The 25,583-nt window shown below is 36.5% G+C and overlaps 3 protein-coding genes across 5 annotated transcripts; all 3 read left to right on the plus strand.

Moving 5' to 3' along the window:
- Positions 1–482: 482 nt before the first annotated feature.
- On the plus strand, positions 483–6,445 carry LOC107629726 (trehalose-phosphate phosphatase A). 3 transcript variants are annotated; one of them, XM_016332598.3, is made up of 14 exons: positions 483–709; positions 989–1,068; positions 3,622–4,107; positions 4,202–4,342; positions 4,430–4,501; positions 4,611–4,739; positions 4,831–4,887; positions 5,004–5,105; positions 5,243–5,320; positions 5,426–5,495; positions 5,576–5,646; positions 5,744–5,836; positions 5,940–5,966; positions 6,110–6,445. In XM_016332598.3, the coding sequence occupies exons 3-14, from the start codon at positions 3,817–3,819 to the stop codon at positions 6,224–6,226; spliced, it is 1,248 nt and encodes a 415-aa protein (XP_016188084.1). In that variant the 5' UTR covers positions 483–709; positions 989–1,068; positions 3,622–3,816; the 3' UTR covers positions 6,227–6,445. The 3 variants fall into 3 exon arrangements, with proteins under 3 accessions (XP_016188084.1, XP_088365601.1, XP_088365600.1); XM_088509475.1 differs by lacking the exons at positions 483–709; positions 989–1,068 and adding an exon at positions 2,022–2,332; XM_088509474.1 differs by lacking the exons at positions 483–709; positions 989–1,068 and adding an exon at positions 2,197–3,529.
- A 2,895-nt stretch (positions 6,446–9,340) lies between these two features.
- On the plus strand, positions 9,341–9,829 carry LOC148569891 (uncharacterized). The gene has a single exon (XM_088506706.1). It carries the CDS (start codon positions 9,341–9,343, stop codon positions 9,827–9,829), a length of 489 nt encoding a protein of 162 aa, XP_088362832.1.
- Positions 9,830–16,966: 7,137 nt separating this feature from the next.
- Positions 16,967–25,186, plus strand: LOC107629727 (acid beta-fructofuranosidase 1, vacuolar). The gene is made up of 7 exons (XM_088509291.1): positions 16,967–17,448; positions 17,655–17,663; positions 22,349–23,205; positions 23,664–23,825; positions 23,936–24,180; positions 24,281–24,368; positions 24,781–25,186. Exons 1-7 carry the CDS (start codon positions 17,082–17,084, stop codon positions 24,982–24,984), a joined length of 1,932 nt encoding a protein of 643 aa, XP_088365417.1. The 5' UTR covers positions 16,967–17,081; the 3' UTR covers positions 24,985–25,186.
- Positions 25,187–25,583: the final 397 nt, after the last annotated feature.

Genomic DNA, 25,583 nt, shown 5'->3' on the forward strand with positions numbered 1-25,583 from the left:
GACGACTACCACTCGTTCGCCCCCGTTCTCTTCCTTCCACTCTAATAAAACGACATACATGGTGGGCCCCATCCCACAACGTGGCCACGTCGACATCGCCTCACTTACACGTGTCCCTACGCGCTTCGCCGCCAACTCGCTCCGCCACGTGTCTCTCTGGCCCCACTCCCTTTCCAATGTGCCTTCGGTCGTTGATTCAATGCGCAAACCAATGAAATCAAATCTTTGCCCTTCGGATATTCAGTTATCAGTTACACGGTTACCACTATCCCTCTCCCACGCGCCGTGAGATACACCACGCGCCGTCGCAATTGAAGCTCACGCGCTTGAAATCGAGATTGAGTTTCTGTATCGTTTTATTGAATTTTATTGGTGGGGTGGTGGTGTTTCCTAATTCAACAACCGACGAAGGTTTCCTTGTAAAGCACGTTTCGTGAGGGTCGAAACGCTATAAATACGCCTTTCTGATTTAGCAGTGTTTTTCTCTCCTCTCTCTCTTCATTTCTTTTCTCTTTCTCGCTCTCTCTCTCTCTCATTCTGTTACGTTCTCTCTTTTTTAATTTAACACTTTCGCTTCTCTCGCCGCTTAAAAGCACACCGTTTTTCAGTACCACTCCATTATATAGCTTCGTTCTTGAACCCTAATTCTTCGTTCTTGTCTAGGGTTTGTTTGGTTTCGGTCTGTTTTAATCATTAATCATATTTTCAGGTAAATTTCTCTTTATTCTGCTTAACACATTGCCTTCCCCACTGTCTCTTTGTTTGGCTGCCGAGAATTTCTCTCCAAAAGGGGGATTCTAGCTGATATTTTTTGCGCCGAACAAAGGTGTGGGTTTTGTGGTTTGTGTGGGTTTTCGGGGGGGGGGGGGTGTTCTTTATGCTTTATATTCGCTCTGTTTTGTTGGCTGCCAAACTCTGAATACTGGTGGTTCATTTTTTTTTGTTCCCTTTTAAAATTATTTTTCCTTTTTTTGTTTCCTTCTTCCAGCTAGATATCTGCATTATTATGAAAGAAGATTAATGAGAAACCTTGTTACGTTGTTCGCGTGGTTGGAGCTCGTTTATTAGGTAAGCTTCTTCTTCTTCTTCGTCATCTTCTTCTTCACTCTATATTCATGAGAAAAGGCTTTTAGCTTTCTGAAGGAAAACAAAAGGGTCTAACTTTTTTAACAAAGCTCTTTCCGAAACCCAGATTCTGAAAGTTGGCTCCTTTTTGTGAGAAAGTTTCCTCTGTTTTTTTATTTATATATATAGATATTTTAAAAATGGTGATTGGGGGGTAGTTGCTTGACATTCAAGAGGGTCGGTGGCATTTTGACTCGTGATTGTTTCGCGTTACCTTCGCTTTTAATGATTATTATTATTATTAATAATAATCTAATATTTAGAAGATTTGGGAGCTAGTCAAAATCTACGACACCCCTCTTTTTTTATTAATATATTTAATATTGTTAGAAGAAACTTTTCTTCCTCCCCTATTAATTTCTTCCAGCAAACCATCGTTTACTTTGACTGATCGTTGCATGATTGGTTAATTCAGTTTTTTTTCGGTTTTCTCCCGACCGGGAGATGGGTACTGTCGACTATTGATTCTGATTTGTCTCTGCCTTTAGAGCTGTTCTTGATTAAGCTGATGTGATGTTATTTGTTTCCACCTTTTTTTTCCTCTCTATTTTTTCTCATTGCTTTGTTGTGCTTCTCATTAAAACTGTCATGAACTATTTTAAAATGGATAGTAAATATAATGGAAAAAAAATTAAGCAAAAAGTCAAAATTTGAAGTAGATGCCGGTCCATATTCAGTTAAAGTGTTTAACCATTCATGGGTTGTTTCGTTCCTTCTGAGTATTTTTCTTTTGCACAGTGAGGAAATTACTTGTACACCAGAATTTACACACAGTTTGTGGACTTTTTTTTTTAATTATTATTGTTAGTTAGCAATTTTTATTGATATTCCATGTCAGTTTGTCTATTTCTTTGCAGAATCTTTATTTATTGGGACCCTTTGTATTATTGACTGCCATGCTTTGTAGGGCCATTATGTGTGGTTGCATATGGTATTGTTTTGATGTTTTCTTTCCCATCCACTTGGTGGGGTAGTAGGGCACTACATTATGCACAAATCAGCATCTGATTAATTTGTTTCTATTAGCACAGTTCACCTGTTTATACTTTCTATTTTCCTCCGCTTCATATTGGTGGTTGGATTTTCTTTTCCTTTTCTTTCTTGTATTTGTTTCTTCTCCTGATATTTAGTGCAGTTCTCATTTGTTCTGATATTTTTCTCTGCATCGTGTACTAGTCATTCTTCCTGGTGATTTTTGCTGTGCTCAGTAAGTTTGTTGATGATTATTTTATGAAACCATAGCAGTTATTGTTATTAGCTTGTTGTTCTGAAATCAATATCTACAATTGTTGTGTTGAATTCTCTTTGGTCAATATCTTTAAAGCAGCATCTTATGTGACTAAGCATGGAATTGCTTTTCATGTTTTAATTCTTCTAAACTAAGTTTTTTATCTCTGAAAATTGGTAAAATTGATCTTTTTTGGGTAATACTTCACTCTGTATGAGTCTGCCCTGTGTTTGATATATAGCATCTTTTTGTTAGAATGAATTTTTTCTTTTCTTTTTTATTTTTAAAGATGGAACTGTTGATATGATAGTCAATGAGGCATGATGAGAAAACTGCACTAATACTTGGGTGTGTGTCAGCAGCTCCTGTTGTAAGCAATAATTGAGAATAAACCCACAAGTTGTTAACTTTTCCTCATCCCTTTATCTTCTATTACAAAATCATGCTAGAATGTTTGACTTTGATGAACTTGCAATAGATGCTTTTTCTTATGATATAAATACATGAATTTATATGATCCTATTGAATTACTTCGCCATGACTCATGGTCAGCCTCAGCGGTCAATAATGCAAATTTGGCAACTAATGCCAAGTTGTGCCTTGTGTATTTCACATCATTAGTTCACTAAAAGGAGGATGGGGTCTTTACTGTCTTTGGATTTTTGTGAACTGCAATTTTGGGCCAATCATTAATTGGAAGAGTCCTTCTAAATATGCATAAATAAATGAAAAGGAAGAATCAGTGTCAATTCATTGTTTTTCGCTTTCTTCTTTGTTTTTTTTTTTTCCTTTTATTCTAAAGATTTTATTTCTTCTTTACACGGATTGTAAAAGTTAAAGCTATATAATTAGGCTAGTGCTAAAAATAGTTTCTAAAACTGTCTCCTTTACCTCAACCTCCCTTCTCCCCTGCTTTGCTTGCTGGTTGCTTCATGTGACTGTTTAATATTCTAGACATCTCAAGATCTTTGTTATTTATTGATTTGGCATTGACCAAAGCGTTTTCACGTGCACTGTTTCACCTCATAGATGTCAGACCTGCAAGTAGTTTTTCCTTTTCTATTGTAGGCTGCACACTGTTTTGAGTTTATACATTTACCATTTTTGGAACCCATGTTTGCTGTTTCAAATGGAAAAATCTCCTTCACTTTCTTTTAAAGGGTTGATAGTGAAAAGGTGGGCTCAAACTTGGGTGCCGTTTATTTCAATTTATCTGTCACTAGATAATGACATCAAACTAAGGCAATTCATATTATCATTATTTTCAGGAGCTCAGCAGTTGATGGACTGTTACCCCAAGAGCAGTGACAAGATAACATTGAAGAGGTGGTTTTTCATTGATAAGAGAGTTGGGTAAAGTGGAAATCTGATACATAGATAATAATAGTTCAATTGGTGCTCAATACTCCTTAAATTTCACACATTGTTGCCGTAATATCAAGTGGTTCACAAACCTGGATCCCATGGACTTGAAATCAAATCACACCCCTGTTCTTGCTGATGCTGCACCCATAACAAAGTCAAGACTGGGTGTGCATTCAAGTTTATTGCCTTACTCCCCAACCGGGGCGACCTTTCCACATGGTATGCTATTGACTATCCCAAGGAAGAAAACTGGACTTCTTGAGGATGTTCGTTCTAGTAGTTGGTTGGATGCCATGAAATCATCTTCTCCTCCCCCCAGGAAGATAACGAAGGATGTTAGTCATGGCTTTGCGTCACATGAATCTGATGCTGCTTATTTTAACTGGCTGGTATTGCATACTTTCCTAGAAGTTAAATTCCAGACTTTACAAATTGTGGAGGTTACTTATGCTATTTCTCTCTTTCATTTTGTTAATTTCACAGCTAAAGTATCCCTCAGCACTTACATCTTTTGAGCAAATTACAAACTATGCAAAAGGGAAGAGAATAGCCTTGTTTCTGGATTATGATGGAACTCTTTCACCGATCGTCGATAATCCTGACTGTGCTTTCATGTCTGACAATGTATGTAATGTTACCTGGAACTTGAATCAAAAAATTATCCTTTTCTAATTCGTCACTTTCTGATTTCTGATCATACAAATTCTGCAGATGCGAGATGCTGTTAAAAAGGTGGCTGAATATTTCCCTACTGCTATTATCAGTGGAAGAAGTCGTGACAAGGTAGCTTAACAGCTGAAATACAAGAAAAGATTTTCTTCCTCATCAAATTAGCTTTATTTCTTGATATGTTGGTATTGATTCTAACTTTTGTTTCACCCTATTGGCTCAGGTATATGAATTTATAGGACTAACAGAACTCTATTATGCTGGTAGTCATGGTATGGACATCATTGGTCCTGTCAGGCAGGCTGTACCTGATAACCACCCTAATTGCACCATTAGGTCTACTGACAAGCAGGTAATGGGGGTTTGTAGTCCATATGTATAAGCTCATTTTTCTTCTCAAGCTTTCTTCTAAACAGTTTTCATGATTATCTTTAACATGACAGGGTAAGGAAGTTAATTTATTCCAACCTGCTGCTGAGTTCTTGCCCCTGATTGATGAGGTAGGCATATATTTCAAAAATACCATCATTATTTTGCATTTTGGTTTTTTTTATTTTTATTTTTTATTTTTTTATTTTATAGGATGCCATATCCTGACTGGATTTTGTTTTGACAGGTGTTTGAGTCTCTTGTTGAGAGTACAAAAGATATTAAAGGAGCAAAAGTTGAAAACAATAAATTTTGTGTGTCTGTACATTACCGCAATGTAGATGATAAGGTACAGTCTCTCGTCCTCTAATGAGATAAACCACAGTTAGCAGTATCATTACATGATAACGGAGTAGCTTTTCTGCTTAATTATTTTGCTCTTACAGAGAGTTGTTAATAATTTTCTTCTCTCAATTTAATATGCAGAGTTGGGATTTGGTGGGGCAGATTGTCCATGATATTCTGAAGGGCTATCCACGTTTGCGACTAACTCATGGGCGCAAGGTATATCTGAGTGAATCTTTCTACTCTTGCTTTGGGGGATTTAACTGTGACGGATCCTTGGCATGGAGTTTTCCTTGTCGTAATCTCTGCTTCACTATTTTTCAGGTCTTAGAGGTCCGCCCAGTGATTGACTGGGATAAGGGAAAAGCAGTCACGTTTTTGCTCGAGTCACTTGGTGAGTTCTATCCCCTTTCTTGAAAATCAGAGTTCTTTGTTTTTCGCATTAATGACTGATAAAAATTTATCATTTTTCAGGGCTTAGCAATTGTGATGATGTGCTTCCTATATATATTGGAGATGACAGAACAGATGAAGATGCATTTAAGGTAATAATGAGCGCTTTCATGTCCACCTTTCTTTTCCATTTACTCTGGAGGTTTGGTTGAATAGTGATCTCAAATGAATTCATTTTTGTTCTAACAGGTTCTGAGGGAGGGAAATAAAGGTTATGGGATCTTAGTGTCCTCAGCGCCAAAAGAAAGCAATGCAGTTTACTCTCTCCGTGATCCATCAGAGGTACTTCTTATATTCTTCGTGATGTTCTGCTGCTGCACTTGTTTTGCTTGCAAATATGCTGTCTTGGATCTCGAGTTGTGATTCATTTGTTATGTGATTGCAGGTGATGGAGTTTCTCAAGTCTCTTGTGGTATGGAAGTCAAGCCCCCTAAAAAGCCTTATATAGTGTATAGAGTTGAATTATACTCTAATATATACTATAAACTATATAATATCATCATCATGGTAGTGATAATAAAGACAGCCTTATGTTTTCGATTTTGGGTTTTCTAGGAAACATGCCAAGAGGTTTCCTGCAGCAGGTTTGCGCACAGAAGACCTCTTATGGTAGCTACAACCTTGTCGCTACCTTGTTTTGTTCAAACTTCAAATCTCCTTTGGCAATTGTAAATTAGCCACTCATGTTTATGTCTCAAAAGGATTAAAGAAAAATATGCAGAGAAATTTTTTCTTTCTTTGTTATTCTTTCTTTCTTTTAAGCCCAAAGAGTGTTTATATTTTTAGTTTTTACTCACTGGTGCCTCCAGTTTTGGTTACTGTATCTTAACCACTTAAAAGGGAGTTACATATGCAATTATTATTAATTTATTCTTTTTTTTTTAATGTTCATTATTATTTTGGAATGGAATATACATGTATTTATGGCTGTCATGGCCTTTGCCATTTGCCAATACTATATCATTGATTATGAATGTTATTTTTCCGGTGTCCAAAAATCTGGAAGCGAATTCCATCATGGGTCGATGTCTTTTGGGGTCCAATAATTCAAACTTGTGATAGAAATAGAAAGCAAGCAATAAAGCTTTCTAGTATTTGTCGTTGTCTGTATGGCTATTTCCCGTCACATAAATATGATATGATTGGTAAAACCCAACAGTAAGCATTTATCACTATCAATATTTATTATATGCTACAAATGCTAGCTTGGTTCATAAATATTGTGGAATGTGGAGTGTTGATCGAAACAATTGAATCATAAACAATCAACTCGAGGCCTGCTGCACATACTTTGATAAATGATAATAGTGAAAAACAAAACGCATAAGTAAATCCAAAAGCTCTTGTTACAACCCAAGACGAGATCAGAGTTCAAAGTTCAAACCATTGATTCAACTTTTAGTTGTGTTTAGGTTTTTTTTATTTATTTCTCACTGTATCTCTCAGTCTGACAAGCCAGACACTAATCCGTTGACTAATGAGTTGTTGTGCAGGATTCGAAGATTCGAGTCTACCCAATTTGGTTGTCGTGCAGGTTCATACATACACAGGTTCAACGACCCAATACATTTGGAGTAGAGCCCAATGGAAAATATTCATTCCCCCTCTCCTCGAATGAAAGGATTTTGGACCTTTGGATCAAACTTTCATTTGAGGTGTCAGATCCATGTGAATTGTATAGAACTATACACGAAGAGTAATGCAGAGGCCCATATCAGATGGCAAATTAATTGCTTCTTAAAACGTTGCACTCCTAGTCCCCCCCAAAAAAAAAAGAACACACGTCACACTCGGGTTCAATTTTCAGCTAAGACTACTTTGTGATTTGAGAATTCTATAGTGTGTGTACTTGGGGCGTGAATAGTGTAGTAACGAATAAATAAAAAAAAAAGACTAAGAGCAATAGGTTAGAATTTAAATTCTTATGAAGTTAGTAAAGCAACAAAATAAAAGTTAACTATACTTAAATTAATGTTAAATTATATAATCTTGACTTATGAGAAATAAAAAGAAAAGAATATTAAAAATTCATCAAAATAATAAATGTTTTCTAAGATTTCTCGCAAAAAGAAAATAACATAGTGACACCAATAAAATGAAATAAAATGTGTGGTTTAACAACTGGCAAAACGGCAGCAGCGGACATGCAAGAAAATAGTAGTGTAACAGATTTGAATTGGAAAGAAAGCTTCTAGAAGTTATATGAGTAAGCATACATATCAACAAAAATTGAGAGAAAGAGATGAAGCATTGAGCAAATACGTTTTGTGGGAGTCATTCTTCCTCTTTTTCACAATTAATTTATTATTGCATATCTGAATTTTTTTTTCTAAATCTGATTATTGTTATCATAGATTATTCTTGAGTCATATCTTAGGTTATTTGGTTCTTCTTTTTCATTTCTGTAAAAGAATAAAACTAATATATCATATGAGAAAAATTAGGAAGAAAAGTCACGGATTTATTTTCCGTTATATCTTGATTTCTAGTGTAAAAATTTTGGTTTGAAGTTCTGTTTTGGCACATATAATATTGGTTTAGAGTTAATTCAGCGTTTTAGGAAGCTCAAGTATAGAGCTTCATTTCTCTTGGCGTGGAAATCAGGTTTTGATTCAATTGTTTATTTTTTAAAATTGGTTAATGTATTCTAGATATATATTTAGTAAAATTTCACCATTATTAATGTAGACACTAGATATAAATATATATTTATAATTGGAGGTTGAATAAAGGTACTTTTCTTCTTTATTACGTGTTTTTTTTAGTTTAAATTTTTGAGACAGAATAAAAATTTTTCGATCTCAAAAGACCTACATTTTGGTTGAACTTAAAAAATTAGGTTGATCCAAATTTTTCTTTTCAAATTTTATAACCTGTTCCGGCCCAGCCCACCAATAACCTGGGTCTAGACATGAATAGTCGACCCGACGGGTCGCTCAATCCGAACTAGGAGGTGACCCGCACGTCGACTCCTCATCCACGTACTACCTGGACAACTAGCGGAATCTTCTAGGAAGGTGGGCCTGACTACAAGAGGCCCACACAGATACGGACTATAAAAGGGGAGGAACTTATCCCTCTCCAGAGGTACGTCACCTACTCTAACCTTAAACCGCTGCCTTTTGTACGGATACTGACTTGAGTGTCGAAGCCCTTGCAGGTGGCCCACCACATCGTCACTCCACAGATCCAACCAAGCATATCCCTCCAGCATCCCAGCTCGCACCCAGGTCGTAACCTCTTCGAGTTTCTGCTCCAGCACTAGTGCAACCCGACCTACCGAGCGCCCGAGCAAACGAACATTGGGGCCGTATGTGGGGACCTGACGCGAATGGATTTCCTTTTGGGAGAAGAAGGGGAGGAGGCACGCAAGGAAGAGGGAATCCGCCTGATGAGTAGGTCAACTTCCGTTGCCTCTTCCCATGAGCGCATGAGAGTGCGTTCCCGTAGAGACGACCCACCCTATAGCTCCCACGAGAGACGCCCCTTCGGCGGTACAGGCGACGACAGTGCAAAGATCATGCAGGAGTTGCGCCACCGGTGCAGAACCTCGAAAGAGAGCTGGCAGCGAGGGACCGCTATCGCCCCGACCACAGTAGAGACTCTCGTCCCAGTCTATATCGCACCCGATCTCCCCCAAGGAGGTCGGAACCGCGAGGAAGGAGCCCCCGGAAAAACAACGAAAGAACGCGAACTGACGCTCGATCACAAACTACCCAAGACAGGTTGGAAGAGCATGGAGAGACCCGCAGAGAGAGAGCGAGAAAACGACGAGACCCCATAATCATGGGTGTGACCCTTTTTCATACCTCAATCCTTAAGGTCCGGTTGCCAAAGAACTTTGACAAGCCCACGGACATGAGGTACAACGCGACGAAGGACCCTCAGGAGCACCTGACGGCCTTTGACTTTGAGGCCAGGATGAACCTAGAGGGTGTTGGGGATGCGGTCCGATGTCGAGCTTTCCTTGTAACGCTGGCGGTCCCCGTGATACGATGGTTTAACGCTCTTCCGCAAGAGTCCATTACGGCCTTCACAGATATATCCCGCAGCATTTTAGTGAAGTTAACCACACGCATCGCCAAAGCTAAACACCCGATCAACCTGCTGGGTATCACCCTAAAAGCCGAAGAGCTGACCAAGAAGTTTCTGGATAGATTCAACAATGAGTGCCTAGAAATCGACGGTCTAACTGATTCGGTAGTCAGTCTGTGCTTGACGAATGGCCTACTGAACGAGGACTTCAAGAAATACCTTACTACCAAGCTCGTCTAGACCATGCAGGAGATCCAAAATCTGGCACAAGAATACATCAATGACGAGGAGGTTAGCCAAGTGGTGGCAGCCAATAAGCGGTAGCCGATCAACTCGCCTCCCCGTCAACCCGTGTATGCAGACAAACCAAGAGAGATCCCAAAGGAAGGGGCATCGGGGAAGCAATCCAAGCCGCCGTGTATGCAGACAAACCAAGAGAGATCCCAAAGGAAGGGGCATCGGGGAAGCAGTCCAAGTTGTTTTCTCAGGTGGGAAAGTTCACTAACTATACCCCCGTCACGGCTCCTATTGTCGAAGTTTATCAATAAATTGCGGACAAGGGCATCCTATCAAACCCCAGCAGCTGAAGGACAGGACAGACGGGAACAAGAGCTTGTATTGTGACCACAAAGGCTTTGTCCACAAAACTCAGGACTGTTTCAACCTAAAAGACGCCTTAGAACAGGCTATTCGCGAAGGCAAATTGACTGAGTTCTCTCAATTCATAAGGGAGCCGAGAAGAAGAGAGCGTGAACAATTTGAGGAAGACCGAAGCTGCACCGTAAAGCCAAGGCAAATGTCCAATGAGAATCCTGACAACGCCCCGAAAGTAGTCATTAACGTCGTGGTAGGACGAGATGCACCCCCAAGTCAAAATCGGCAGTAAAGAAGGATGCCAAGGTCCTAGCCGTGTCAACGGGAAATCCCAAGATTCCATCCAAGGAACCTTCCGAGATATCCTTCAGTCTGGAAGACCAATGGTGCCACGATCACCCCGAAAATCCACCCAAGGTGATCACGGCGATGATCGAAAGACGCTTCGTCAAACGGATTCTCGTTGACACAGGAGCCGACTCCAACATTATGTTTAGGAACATGTTTGATGCCTTGGGGCTCAGAGAAGCCGATCTCAAGACCCACCAACATGGGGTCATTGGACTGGGTGACAACTATATAAGGTCGGACGGGATAATCTGTCTCCCGATCTACGTGAAAATCGGCAAAAGTAAGAGGTTGGTAATTGCGGAGTTTGTTATTTTGAGAGACTCCACAACCTACAATGTCATCCTTGGAAGGAAGACCATCAATGAATTTTCAGCTGTTATATACACCAAGTTTCTAACAATGAAGTTTGTGCTGACAGCGGGACGATTGGTTCCATCAGGGGAGACTTAGAAATGGAGGTTGCTTGCGACAACGCCAACCTTTCATTGAGAAAAAGGTTAAAAGAGGCATCTGGGGTGTTCCTGGCTGATTTAGACACAAGAGTAGATGACAAGCCAAGGCCAGAACCCCAAGGTGATTTAGAAAAGTTCCGAGTTGGTGACATGGAGAAAAAGTTCACCTTCGTGAACAGAAAACTCCCTCATGAATTTAAAGGACCTCTCATGGAGGCCGTCAGAGCAAACGGCGACCTGTTCGCCTGGACTCCAGCCGATATGCCAGGGGTAGACCCTGAGTTTTTCTGACCAGGTGGCCAAACAGACGGCTAGCCTGTTAGAAGCGGGATTCATTAGGGAACTGGAGTACTCGACGTGGCTGTCAAATGTGGTTCTCGTCAAGAAGGCTAATGGAAAATGGAGAATGTGCGTCGATTACTCGGATCTCAATAAGACGTGTCCAAAGGACTCTTTCCCCTCCCGAACATCGATTCCCTGGTAGATGCAACAGCAGGATACCAGTTCCTAAGCTTTATGGATGTGTACTCTGCGTATAATCAAATCCCGATGCACCTACCTGACGAGAAAAAAATGACGTTTATAACTCCAGCTGGGACCTGCTGTTATAAAGTAATATCGTTCGGACTAAAGAACGCAGTAGCTACTTACCAGAGGCTGATGAGCAAAGTTTTTAATAACCTTATCAGGAGGTCAGTTGAGGTATACATCGACAATGTCTTGGTGAAAATAGCTGAACCAGGCAACCTAGTTGGTGACCTGGAAGCCGTCTTCGAGGCGCTTCGAGAACACAACATGAGGCTCAACCCCCTCAAATGCGGATTTGCCATGGAAGCTGGAAAGTTCTTGGGCTTCATGATAACACAGGGGGGTAGAGGCCAACCCGGACAAATGTGAGGCCGTCCTTAAGATGACGAGCCCAGGATGTATCAAGGATGTGCAGAGGCTGGCTGGAAAGCTCACAGCCTTGTCTCACTTCCTCGGAGCCTCGGCAGCGAAGGCCCTCCCTTTCTTCAATCTGATAAAAAGGGGAATAGCCTTTGAATGGATCCCGACTTATGAGGAAGCATTCAACCACTTCAAAAGAATACTTTCGGCACCCCTTGTTCTCGGCAAGCCAAAAGAAGGCGATCCCTTTTTCTTGTATTTGGCAGTAACAGAACAAGCCATGGCGGCTGCCCTCATCCGAGAAGAAGACAAGATACAGTAGCCGGCGTATTTTATCAGTAAGGTGCTCCAAGGGGCGGAGCTAAGATACACCAAGTTAGAGAAGCTGGCATATGCCCTATTGATAGTCGAAGGTTGAGGTAGTACTTTCAAGGTCACCCGATCATCCTAAGAACTGACCAAGCCATACGTCAAGTTCTACAAAAACCCGACTTGGCGGGCCGTATGATGATATGGGCGGTCGAATTATCCAGTACGACTTGCAATATGAACCGAGACATGCGATCAAGGCCCAAGCAATGGTAGACTTTCTAGTGGAAGTGACGGGAGATTCGCCCGAAAGCACGGATACACGGTGGAAGCTTCATGTTGACAGAGCCTCCAACCAAACGTTTGGGGGAGCAGGTATAATCCTTAAAAGCTCAGTGAGAGTGATCTATGAGCAAGTTCAACTTCCCGGTTTCCAACAAACAGGCGGAGTACGAAGCCTTGATAGGGGGCTTGGTCCTAGCTAAAGAGGTCGGTGCATCGAAAGTTGAAGTCAACAGTAATTCTCAAATTGTGACCTCTTAAGTTAAAGGGAGTTACCAAGTCAGAGATTTCTTACTTCAAAAATATCTAGAGAAAGTGAAGAAGCTATGTAAGGATTTTGAAGAGGTAATGGTTCAGCATGTATCCAGGAAAAAGAACGCCAGGGCTGACCTCTTGTCAAAACTAGCAAGCACAAAACCTGGCGCGGAAAACCGATCTTTGATTCAAGGATTAGCGACGAAGCCATCGGTAGCCCGGTGCGTAACCCAAATGCTAAACCCTCCTTCGTGGATGGATCCAATTCTTCACTTCTTGGAAAGTGGCAAACTCCCTGAAAATGAGAAGAAAGCTAGAGCAACAAGAAAAGAAGCAGCTAAGTATGAGGTGACACAGAGGTAGCTGTATAAACGAGGGCTCAACCAACCTCTACTAAAAATGCCTACGCCCCGACCAAACGGGTTACGTCTTAAGTGAAGTTCATGAGGGGTGTTGCGGCCACCACATCCGAGGAAAAGCATTAGCTAGGAAGCTCGTCAGAGCTGGGTATTATTGGCCTACAATTATGTTGGATGCACAAGAGTTTGTCAAGAAGTGAAGAAAATGTCAGGAAAATGACAACTTCTACAAGGCTCCAGCAAGAGAATTAAGCTTAATACTGGCCTCTCGACCTTTCGCTCGATGGGGAGTCGACCTCTTGGGACCATTTCCGGTCGGCCCTGGACAAGTCAAGTATCTGATAGTAGCCATCGACTACTACACTAAATGGGTAGAAGCGAAGCCACTAGCCAGCATATCATCGGCAAGTTGTCAAAAATTCATGTGGAGAAAAGTGATCACCAGATTCGGAATTCCTAAAATCGTGATATCGGACAATGGGATGCAGTTCGCAGACAAGAAGTTCGGGGAGTTCCTCTTCGGGTTAGGAGTCAAGCAGAAGTTTTGCTCGGTAGAACACCCACACAGCAATTGTCAGGTAGAAGCTGCAAACAAAATCATTCTCAAATGGTTGAAGAAGCGGCTTGATCAAAAGAAGGGCTCGTGGGTAGACAAGCTAGCCTCGGTCTTGTGGTCTTATAGGACAACACCCTAGTCCTCCACCGGAAAAATGTCTTTTTGACTTACCTATGGAGTAGACGCAGTGATCCCAGTTGAAATTGGGGAGTCGAGTCCGAGGTTTCTCCTCGGCGGTGGTGAAGAAGCCGTAGAGAAATACTTGATTGATGAGACCAGGGACATGTCCCATTTGTCAAAAATTGCATTGAAACAGAGAATAGCGCTATGGTACAACGGGAAAGTGCTCGGCAGGAGATTCGAGAAAGGCGACCTAGTATTATGGCGCAATGATATTGGGTTACTGACCCCAGGAGAGGGCAAAATGACGGTGAACTGGGAAGGCCCATACAAAGTAAGGGAGGCTCTCGAAAGAGGCGCTTACAAGTTGGAAAGGCTCGATGGGAGCGAGGTCCCGAGAACATGGAACATAGTGAATCTGAAAAGGTTCTATGCGTGACTTTCTAGTCCTCTATCCCAATACCTTGTCTTTTATTTTAAATGTTTTGAATATGTTGCCTTTACTGCGTACTTAATTCAATCTTAGTCCTGGCAGTATCGGCCGATGTGACGGCTTTAGTGAACTTCTTTTCCAGGTCAGCAACCTTGGCCTCCGCCGCTGTCGCCCGACTCGAAGCGGCACCGAGCTGGCTCCCCATGGTCAACTCCCGGTTGGTAAGGCGGGCCACGATCCCATCAGATATCTTTAGCTTTTCTTCCGTGTCTGCCAATTTAGTCTTGGTGGTTTCCATCTCAGCTTTCAAACTGCTGATTTCCTGCAGCGCCGAGCGGTACTTCCCATTCAGTACCCCAACCTGGGCTAAAACGGATTCCGCCTTCCTCGCGATAGTTGCAGCACAGAGCATGTAACAGTAAACCCACTTAGCCTGAGAGGCCAAATCACCACCATGGAAAAAGTCCTCATTGCCTGGTAAAAGTTGGGAGTCAATGAATCCCCCAGCCCACCAGCGACCCGGGTTCAGACATGAATGGCCGACCAGATGGGTCGCTCAACTCGAGCTAAGAGGTGACCCGCACGTCATCTCCTCATCCATGTGGTACCTGGACAGCTAACAAAAGCTTCCAGGAAGGTGGGTCTAACCACAAGGGGCCCACCCAGGTACAGACTATAATAGGGAATGGACCTTCCCCTCCCCAAAGATATGTCATCTACTCTAACCCTAAACCGCTGCCTTCTGTACGGATACTGACTTGAGCGTCGGAATCCTTGCAGGTGGTCCCATCACATTGTCACTCCGCGGATCCAACCAAGCATATCCCTCCAGCATTCCAGCTTCCACCTAGGTCCTAACCTCTTCGAGTCTCTGCTCCAGCACTAGTGCAACCCGACCCACCGAGAGGAACATAACCCTTGATTATTTTTCTTTGAAATTAAATTTAGATTAGATTTAGAGTTGAATTCGGTTTAATTTATAAATATTTTATTAAAAATAGGTTTATAATTTAAAAATAGACCCTTTTTTACTTGGATTCATAATTTTGTGTATATATCTTAGTTAAAGATTTATGTACATAATGCTAAAGTTTTTATTAAGAACCTGCTTGAATATACCTGTAAAAGTTAATGAATCACAAGGGTTGGGTGATTGGCATGAATCTCGCCATTTTATCACTTTCCTCCCTTCTACATATCAATTTTCACTTTCGTCATCATGAAATCCACACAGTTCATGTTTATATTAACTAATTATTACTTTTTAAAACCTTTATTTTTTATTTTTATTTTTTCCCCATATTTTCTTGTCAATTACAAGTTACCACTATAGCTTTAATAACTACCTGCTACCATATCATATTTTATAAACTTTCGTATTCATATTTTAAATAATGTTGACCCTACTCATTTGTTGCTATGATAAGAGGTGGTCCAAACTCCACAGACATGTTCAATCAAAATCTTTATCGTCCATGTATTTTGAATTAAAATGCATGGCCTAGAAAACTATTATTTTATCCTCAAATTCTTCTTAATATATATAATTATATATTACTAGTTGTTTTAATAATTCAATTTTCCTTGTTGAACCTTTTCCTATATGATTTCAAAGTTCTTTAGAGAAAACTTTAATTGCACACTTTTGTAGTAAATTCATCTTGTTCTTTTCTATTATAATGAATAATGAATTAGTTGTTTTACCATTTCCTAATAATAGCACATGTGCTCCACTTTTTATTTTTCTTCTTCTTCTTTTACTACATATAGTACCTAACAAAAAAATTTACGTGATTACTCTTGTAAATGTTAAAAATAGGTAGAGATATAGAAAAGAAAATTCATATATAACAGTATTATGATTATTGATTAATTAATAGTAATTTTGAGTAAAGCCGCCCAACAATGAAGAAATCAATGCAAGCATAGGCTTGTTCCCAGATTGCGTGCAGCCCCTGTTTGATTGATGGTCAACATGATGAATTCCGATTGTGTGCAAGCCATGCTTACACGTCCAATATTGTAATTATTAAAAGTATAAAATGGCTGTAATATAGATAATTTAACCTTTTTTTTTTTTTATTAAAGATAGGGAGTCTCGAATCTGCGACTTCTTAGATGAATATAAAAAGATTATGCTATTTAAACTATAACTCATTGACTTAACTTAATACTTATATAAATGATTGATTTCTCGATTTCTTGAATTCTTGACTATAAAATATAATTTGAACCCCCTTCAATAATTATTAATGGAGTTTAATTAGAAAATTAATTTATTTTAAGTCAACTATCTTTTTATTTTAAATTTTAAATCTTAAATTTTAAATTCTAATTCTAAATCTTAAACTCTCAAAAAGCATAAAATAAAAAAATATCATAAAAAAATAACTAATTAAAAAATATTTCTCTATAATTATTAATATATATTCACACACCAGAGAAAAAAACAATGATATATATAATTTTTTTTTATTGAAAACAAAACATGTCTCTGGATACTATGTAAAATTGTAATATGGGTGTGAGTGTAAACCTAATATTAATTGCTTTTTTATATTATATATGTTTGAATTTTCAAATTTGGATCCCAATTAAAATCCTACCTGTCCTTCCATATTAGCCACAAATATACCCATAGATTTCCATGTTCTTTTGTGTGGCCTCCAATTATGTTGGATCCAATCATCCAACTACCAATCCAACATAATTCAACATGTGCTATTTTGTACTATTATTTTATTATTCATTATTTTGTTACCTACATTTCAATACTTCCCTTTCTTATATAATATCTTCTTCTTCTACTTCTCTCTATTCATCACTACTAGTCATTTTACTTTACATATACATGATCATTTGCACTAGCTAGCAAGCTAAAAGATCGATCATAATGGGGGGTATCAAAGATGATGTAGGACATGTTCCTTTGCTAGAAGCTGAAGAAGAAGAAGAAGGATGGAGGCCCTTAAGGTTAAGGGGTAGTTACCTTGGCATATTTGGCTCTATCGTTTTCCTAGTGTCAATGGCTGCACTCATCATATACCAAGGCCATGATTATTATGATGAAGCCAAAATAGAAAACAAGGGTAACAACAACAATAATTACAACAAAGTCCCTAGAGGAGTAGCTGAGGGCGTTTCAGCAAAGTCAAACTCTTTTCTTTCCGAGACTACTCCTTCTTATAATTGGACCAATGCTATGTTATCTTGGCAAAGAACAGCTTTTCATTTTCAACCCGAAAGGAATTGGATGAACGGTAATAATATTTTTTATATATTAATATATGCTTGTTGCCATGCACAAAATTATTATTATATATTCTACGTGTGAACTATGCTTTTTAAACTTTATTTTATTTAATTACCTTATGAAAAGGCCGGGTGATTAATTAAAAATTTTCTCTCCTTCTTGGTGTACTGGGGTTGCTCTTGTTGATGGTCAAATTGGTTGAGTCTTCTTCAGATCCAAACGGTACGTTATTTCTATCCCTTTTACATAAGACTTGATTGATCCATATGAAGTAGCTAAGAAAATAAAAAATAGAAAGAGAATGGATTAATGAGGATGACATGTTGAGATGCAGAGTTAAGAAGTTGAATACTACTTATCCATCAGATACAGCTGGTATTGAGTATTGATTGACCTGACGATGTTGTTAATGTGAGTAATTAAATATTGAATACTAATAATGCTAACCGAGTGAAGCTAATGAAAACGAAGACAAACATTGGCAATAATGTAAAGGTGATGGTACTTTTAAAGATAGATGTTAGTTGAACAAAAGGGATCATTTAATTCATTAATTGTCTATTTTTTTTTTTGGTTTCCCACGGTATCCCTCAACCCGGCAGGTCAAAGACTAATCCGTCGCGGTACTGAGCTCCATTTAAGGGTTTGCCGCTGACTCGCGGACTAATGAGCTAACCACTAGACCAACCTAACTTAGTTATTCATTAATTGTCTATGACTAGACCATTCCTAACTTTTGATTTTGGGTCCACATAAGCCCCCTCTTGTGTTTTGGATGTGGCACATACAATACTCACTTCAAAATATTGCGGAAAAGTATAGGTAACTAATTACGATGCCAACTGCAAGCAATTAATAGTAAATTTAATTTTAAATTAAAAAAAATATATTTTTACGCTCACGAAAACACACACTTTATTACTCAAATCCATAGCATTTCGAAATTGCGATCTTTTTCTCTTCTGCTGCTGTGACGTCGCCGTCCCCTCTCTCCTGGTCCTCCGCCGATCGTCACGCCGCCACACACTCCTGCCTCCTTTTCCAAACGCTTCTCACCTCGATACCCATCTCCTCGCGCAAGAACAGGCGACGGCGATCTCCCTCTCCTGACGTCGCCTCCCCCTCATTCTTCGCGCCACCGGCCCCTCCTGGTTCGTTGCCGGTCGTCGCGCCTCCGTACACCCACACCACCTTCCAAACGCTTCTCATCGCGGCGTCCATTACCTCGCGCAAGAACAGCGCGGCCAACCACTCAATTCCTCGCGCAAGATCTTCTTCTTAGTTTTAAATGATTTATTTTACTAATTTTGGAGGTTTCTTTCTATTAAGGTTAAATATTTTTTTTTTATATTTTATATATTTTTTTTAATTTTGAATAATTTTTTAATAATTTTAAATAATTTTTTTTATTTTAAAATATTTTTTATCTAATAATTTTGAAGATCTAGTTTTGTCAAATTTTGAATTTTTTAAAATAATTTTGACTACCTCATGTTTTTTAGGTTCTGAATGTTTTTGTTAAGTTTCGAATGTTTTATTATTAGGTTTTGAATATTCTTTTTATGATGGTATTCTTTTTCGTATTTGTAAGTTTTGGATAATTATTTTTATTTGTTTTGGATATTTCATTTTTCTAGGTTTTGGATGTGTTTTTTTTTGTATGTTTTGAATGCTTTTATATGTATCTTCCTTTTCGATTTTGAATTTTTTTAATAATTTTAGATTTTTTTTTAATTTTTGAATTTTTTTAATATTTTTGGATGTTTCGTTTTGTTAGATTTTGAATTTTTTAAAATAATTTTGGATATATCTTTTTTGTTAGGTGTTGAATGTTCCTTTTTGTTATGTTTTAAATGTTTCTTTTTAGAATTTTACTAGGTAAACAATGACTTTTGTGAACAATGAGTTCTAGAATTGATCTAATAAAGTAAAAAAATACTTCACTCTCAAATTATCCTCTAAAACACATCTAGTGAATTGAACATCCACCTATTATTAACTGTGCATGAGTAACCCGAATCAAAATGAATAACCATCCAATTAAAAATAATAAACATAATCATCTGCATACCTATTAAATTAAACATCCGACATATCTATTATTCACATTGTTTAGTATTCTCATTATCTACCTATACTTTTTCTTTTTTTATTAGGTTTTGGATATTCTTGTTTTAATGATTTTGGATGTTTATTTTCGTTGATTTTTAATGTTCCTTATGATAATTTAAATTCATGTACTTTTCAAAGAGAAAATTCAAAATGTAAAAGTTGCTAATTGGCCAAAGTTAAAATTTTATTATTGGATAAATAAGGACAAAAAATACACTTGAAATATCTTGGCACTCACAAAAATTATCTCAAATTTTATTACTGACAAAAATATTCTTAAATAATTTATAAATGTGTCAAAAATGTTCAACTATGATCAAAGACCTACTTCGTTAAAGAAAAAATGTGACGCAACTCACTTACTAATTTCAGACTCTTATTTTTTATATAAAAAACTACGTTTGTCACATTATTCTTTTCCATTAATGTAGAACAATTTTGTTCATAAATATATATTTTTGTCATATTTTTAACTAATTTAAAAATATTTTTTTCAATAATGAAATTTTAAAAATATTTTTATTAGCCACAGAATAATTTAGATATATTTTTAAGGGTTTACCCGGAAAATAATAATGGCCATATTATTAATCAATAATTATATTAACTTAAATTTTATCAACAAACTATATTAATAATTACAAAATAATATGGAATATATAGATACACGTTTATTCTATTATAATTATACCTACATATCTAAATATTTTAATTAGATCAATTATACATAAATAACAAAAATCAAGCAATAACTTTTTCAACAATAGATGCTATATATTTTCAATTTTTTTTTTCTATATCTACATTCATTATTATGTCCACATATAATGGCGAAATATCTCTCAGTCACATTTTTTATTGTTCAACTAACATTCTATTTCATGCAATATAACTAATTTAATGACAGCGCGATAAATTTATCCTTAAATTTTAAAGATATTTTTTTTGGTCGGGTATAAATTCTCTCGGCCATTTTAACTAACATATTTCAATAATATTATGGTTTGCCTTATCTTCTATTTTCTTATTTTTCTGAATAATGCAACTAAGATAATTAATATTTTTTTATTATTAGAATAACATTTACTCCAATTTTATTATTAGAATAAGTTAATTAAAAAATTTAATTAGCCAATACAATTCCCTTTTTTCCCTAAACTTTTTTCAAACTTCAATAAAGATATTATTATCTAATAATTAAATTCATTGATCTACTGTTTTTTATTTTTGGTTTAATTTCATTAACTACTTCAAAGTCTCGAATCTTTTTGGCCTTCTTATTATATCGTGTTAAAACTTATAGCTGGATCACGTTAAGAAATTATGTAGAGCAATCGATCTCGAAATAATATAATAAAAAACAAAATTTTGTCAAACTCTCTGATTTAAATACGATTTCTTAATTTTTATAAAAAGATTTTTAAGTGTACCGTTAGTAAAGTACTTATTGTACCATACGAATCCATGCATGTTTCTTGTCGTATTGTTCACTTGTGTACACGTGAAAATTTTGTAAGATTTTAATAGATTATTATATCATATTAAATAACGCAACTTAATTAGCCGTGGTCATTTCATTAACTACTTGTTTCCCGTATTTATCATGTACCTATCTTGATTAATAATTGGTCAAATTATTATGCTTGTACTTTTAAGATTAAAAACAGGAGATGGAATTTGAATTTGTATTTGATAACTCTTGAATTTGGCAAAGGCTTTCAAATCATAGCGAAACTTCTTAACGTTGAAGATTTGTTTAGCTTAGGTGATCAGATAACAAATGAAACAAATTCTATTTACACCATAAAATATATGTTTGACTTTTAGTTAACACCTATGTTGTATGGTATATATGCCCAACACTTCATGTTTGCGTACTGAAGCTATGTTCAGTGAATTGCGTTCCATATTTCATACACGCACGGGAATTAATTTTTAACTATAATTTAGAAGAGTTTAATTTTAATGTATTTAATCGTGTAAAATTCATTCAATTATATTTATTTTTTTAGATAATTAATTACATAATTAATATAAAAATTAGTTATTTTTACTCATGTAGTCTACTATTACATGATTAAATGTATGTGTATAATTATTTTACATTGAGAATATATTAAAATTAAATTATAATTTAAAAAGGTCAATTTATTTTTATCTTTTATAGTCATATATAAAATATAGCCAAAATAAACAAACACCAAGGTCAAGTCTAATATTGGATTATCAATTCACCACATGAAATGTTTTGTTTTGAGTATAAATGTATAATAAAATCTTTAAAAAATCCCATAATAATTGACTTCTTTGTTGAGAAAATTCAGGACCCTATAAGAGTTTTACTTTGAAAAACATTCTCCATCTGAATTTCGTTACATTTTTTTAACTCATTTTTCCTTAGAATTCAATTAAGAAATCTTTTTTTAGTTAATATTAATCAATATTTTGAAATTATTTTTTTATCTTGAATCATAATTCGAAACTTAAATTTATCAAAAAAAATAAAGGTTAAAAATCAATTTTATAATAAAAAATTATTAAAGATTTACGTATAATTATTTTTAATTTTTATATAAAATTAATATCTAAAAATAGATAATTTGATATATTTAACTAAATAACAAACTAAGTATAAACTAAAATTAACTACCAATATAAAATATATATTAAAAATTAATAAAATCACACATATATTTATATAATAATTAATTTTTAATATACCCATAATATTTTTTTAACTAAATTGTGATATAATTTTTTTTAACTATTAATTTTATATAAAAATAACTATGTAGGTCCATTGTTTCACAAGGGTTGGTACCATCTATTCTACCAATACAATCCCTTTTCAGCGGTGTGGGGTAACATCACATGGGGCCACGCAGTATCAAGGGACCTCATTCACTGGCTCTACCTTCCAGAAGCCATTGTCAGAGACATGTGGTTCGACATCAACGGTGCATGGTCAGGCTCAGCAACGCTCTTGCCAGGTGGCGAAATCGTGATGCTCTACACCGGCTACACCGACCAACAAGTGCAGGTTCAAAATCTCGCATACCCCGCCGACGCATCTGATCCCCTCCTCCTCAATTGGGTCAAATACGCCAAAAACCCCGTCATGGTTCCCCCACCCGGCATCGGCCCACACGATTTTCGCGACCCAACAACGGCCTGGTTCGGCCCAGATAACAAGTGGACGCTCACGCTTGGGTCAATGGTCAATGATTCTGGCCTTTCCTTGGTTTATAAGACAACTGATTTTATTAACTATGAGCTTAATGACCACTTCCTGCATATCGTTCCGGGTACGGGTATGTGGGAGTGTGTTGACTTTTACCCGGTTTCAATAAACGGGTCGGTTGGGTTGGACACGTCAGCAAATGGGCCAGGTGTCAAGCACGTGTTAAAGGCGAGTTTGGATGATACAAAGCTGGACTATTATGCAATTGGGACATATTTTATTGAGAATGACACGTGGATACCCGATGACCCGGATTTGGATGTGGGTATCGGGTTGAGATTGGATTATGGAAAATACTATGCTTCAAAGACATTTTATGACCAAAATAAACAAAGAAGGGTCCTTTGGGGTTGGATTAATGAATCGGATAGTGAGGTTGCTGATATCACAAAGGGTTGGGCATCTCTTCAGGTAAATTAATCACATTTTTCTTTTAAAAATAAATTAATTTTTTCTTTTAATGATCAATTTAGACCCCACTATTTTACTCTAGATAGTGGATACTCTTTACTTTTAAGGTCATATGAAAGCACTTAAAATTTTAAGTATAAAAATATTAGATTTGTGTCTATACAAAAATATTTGGTCCAAACTTTAGACACTAATATTTGATGGGTAGATCTTTGATTGGAACATGTGGCACTTTTAAACATGTGCTACTGACCTGTTGTACCAATTTCAATATGATAATAATGCCTAAATTCAAAAGAAAAAGAAAGAAAATAAAAACAAAGAACTTTAGTAGCACAAAGAGTCAATTTTAAAAGTTTGACACATTGTAATTAAATTTTATAGATTGATGGGTAAATTAATTTAATTATTAAGGATTTCTGATCCACAAATGTTTGTGTTTTGGGTGCTGGAATCAGACTATTCCAAGAACAGTATTGTATGACAAGAAGACTGGAACTAATTTGCTTCAATGGCCAGTGGAAGAAATAGAGAGTTTGAGACTTAGCAGTCATGAATTGAAGGAATTATTGGTTAAACCTGGCACAGTAGTGCCATTACATATTGGCCCTGCAACACAGGTTTGTCCATAGTTATTGGTTGCATTGTTACAACTTGTATCTCACATTAATCATGGTTTTACTTTACATTTTTTTTATTTTTATTTATTTATTTATTTTTTGTTGTTCAGTTGGACATATTTGTTGAATTTGAAATAGAATTGCTGGAATCAGAAGGGATTGTGAATAATGTTGAAGGGTGTGGAGTTGGTGCTGTTGAGAGAAGTGCTTTTGGACCATTTGGTATTTTGGCTATTGCAAATGACGAACTTTCTGAACTAACACCAATTTATTTTCGTCTTTCAAATTATGGAAATGGAACCTCAACTACTACAACTACTACTACTTCTACTTCCTTCTGTGTTGATGAAACTAGGTACTATTAACTAATCAATCATCATCATTCATATTTGCCTCTGTTTTTATTAGGAGAAAGTGACAAAATATATATGAGTTGTTGTTGGATAATAATGCAGGTCATCAAAGGCACCTGATGTATCAAAGCTAGTTTTTGGAAGCAAAGTGTCTGTTCTAAGTGATGAAAAACTATCATTAAGAGTATTGGTAAGTAGTGTCAATTAATCTATTTGGTCTTGCGTGGTTTAATTTACGAGATAATATTTAAATTGGATTCTCAAAAATCATACATAAGTTAATATGGTTTATTAAACTGATAAAAAATTCAATATTTTTAATTTAGTTCTTGAAAGATATTACCGTGAGCCAAATTGATATGTTAACTTTTACTAATGTATCACTAATGATCGCTGACATATGAAGTTGTCACATGACATGTTAAAAAAGGTGTCACATACATCAATAATAAAAAGTTAACATAAAAACCAATTTTAGACACATTAATATTTTTAGAAATCAAATTAAAATATTAAATCTTTCAAAAAGACCAAATTAACTAGTGTGTGGTGGAATATTAACCTAATTTTCATGACAATTGAATATCTATTTATATGATTAGGTGGATCATTCAATCATCGAGAGTTTTGCACAAGGAGGGAGAACTGTGATCAGTTCTAGAGTTTATCCAACAGAAGCAATCTATGGAGCTGCAAGATTGTTCCTGTTCAACAATGCAACAGACATTAACATCAAGGCCTCCCTTAAGATTTGGCAATTGAACTCTGCTTTTATACGCCCATTTCCCTTTCACAACACTCAATGAAATTAAATGCCAAAACTATATATACATAATTGCATCCAATAAAAGTATTATGGTTCACTTGCTATTTTGCCGCACAAGAAAACATAACCACTGAAAAAATCATGTAGTAAAAAGTTAAAAAACCATGTATATTAAATTGAGTTTCCCTGCTATTATTGTTTCATAGTTATCAATTAGTTAACGAGTATCCTATTAATTTTTACATTCCTTGATCCTCATAAGTCATAATAGTTTCTTTAGGGTAAGTTATATATCCTAAACAATACTGAAATATACGGTGAAATCTACCATACACTCTTTAAAATAAAGGGTAAATTACTCTTGATAACATATACAGTGATTATTATAAATTATCTTTCTACCAGAACTTTAAGATTCATATTATTTTTTCTTTTCTTTTCAATTGACACTATATTTCTCTTAAAATTTGATAACAATATCATTATATTTTTGAAAATCTTTACACATAGTACCAAAAATACAAGACAAATTTCTCTACTGCAGTAGAATTGAGGGATAAAGTAGCGTTTACAAGATTATTACTATTTAGACCATTGTCACTACCGCCCTGAGTGAGTCTATCTGGGGAACTCAGAACC

The sequence above is a fragment of the Arachis ipaensis genome, chromosome B3 (assembly GCF_059453495.1).
Source record: "Arachis ipaensis isolate K30076 ecotype BB chromosome B3, ASM5945349v1, whole genome shotgun sequence".
Lineage (NCBI taxonomy): Eukaryota > Viridiplantae > Streptophyta > Magnoliopsida > Fabales > Fabaceae > Arachis > Arachis ipaensis.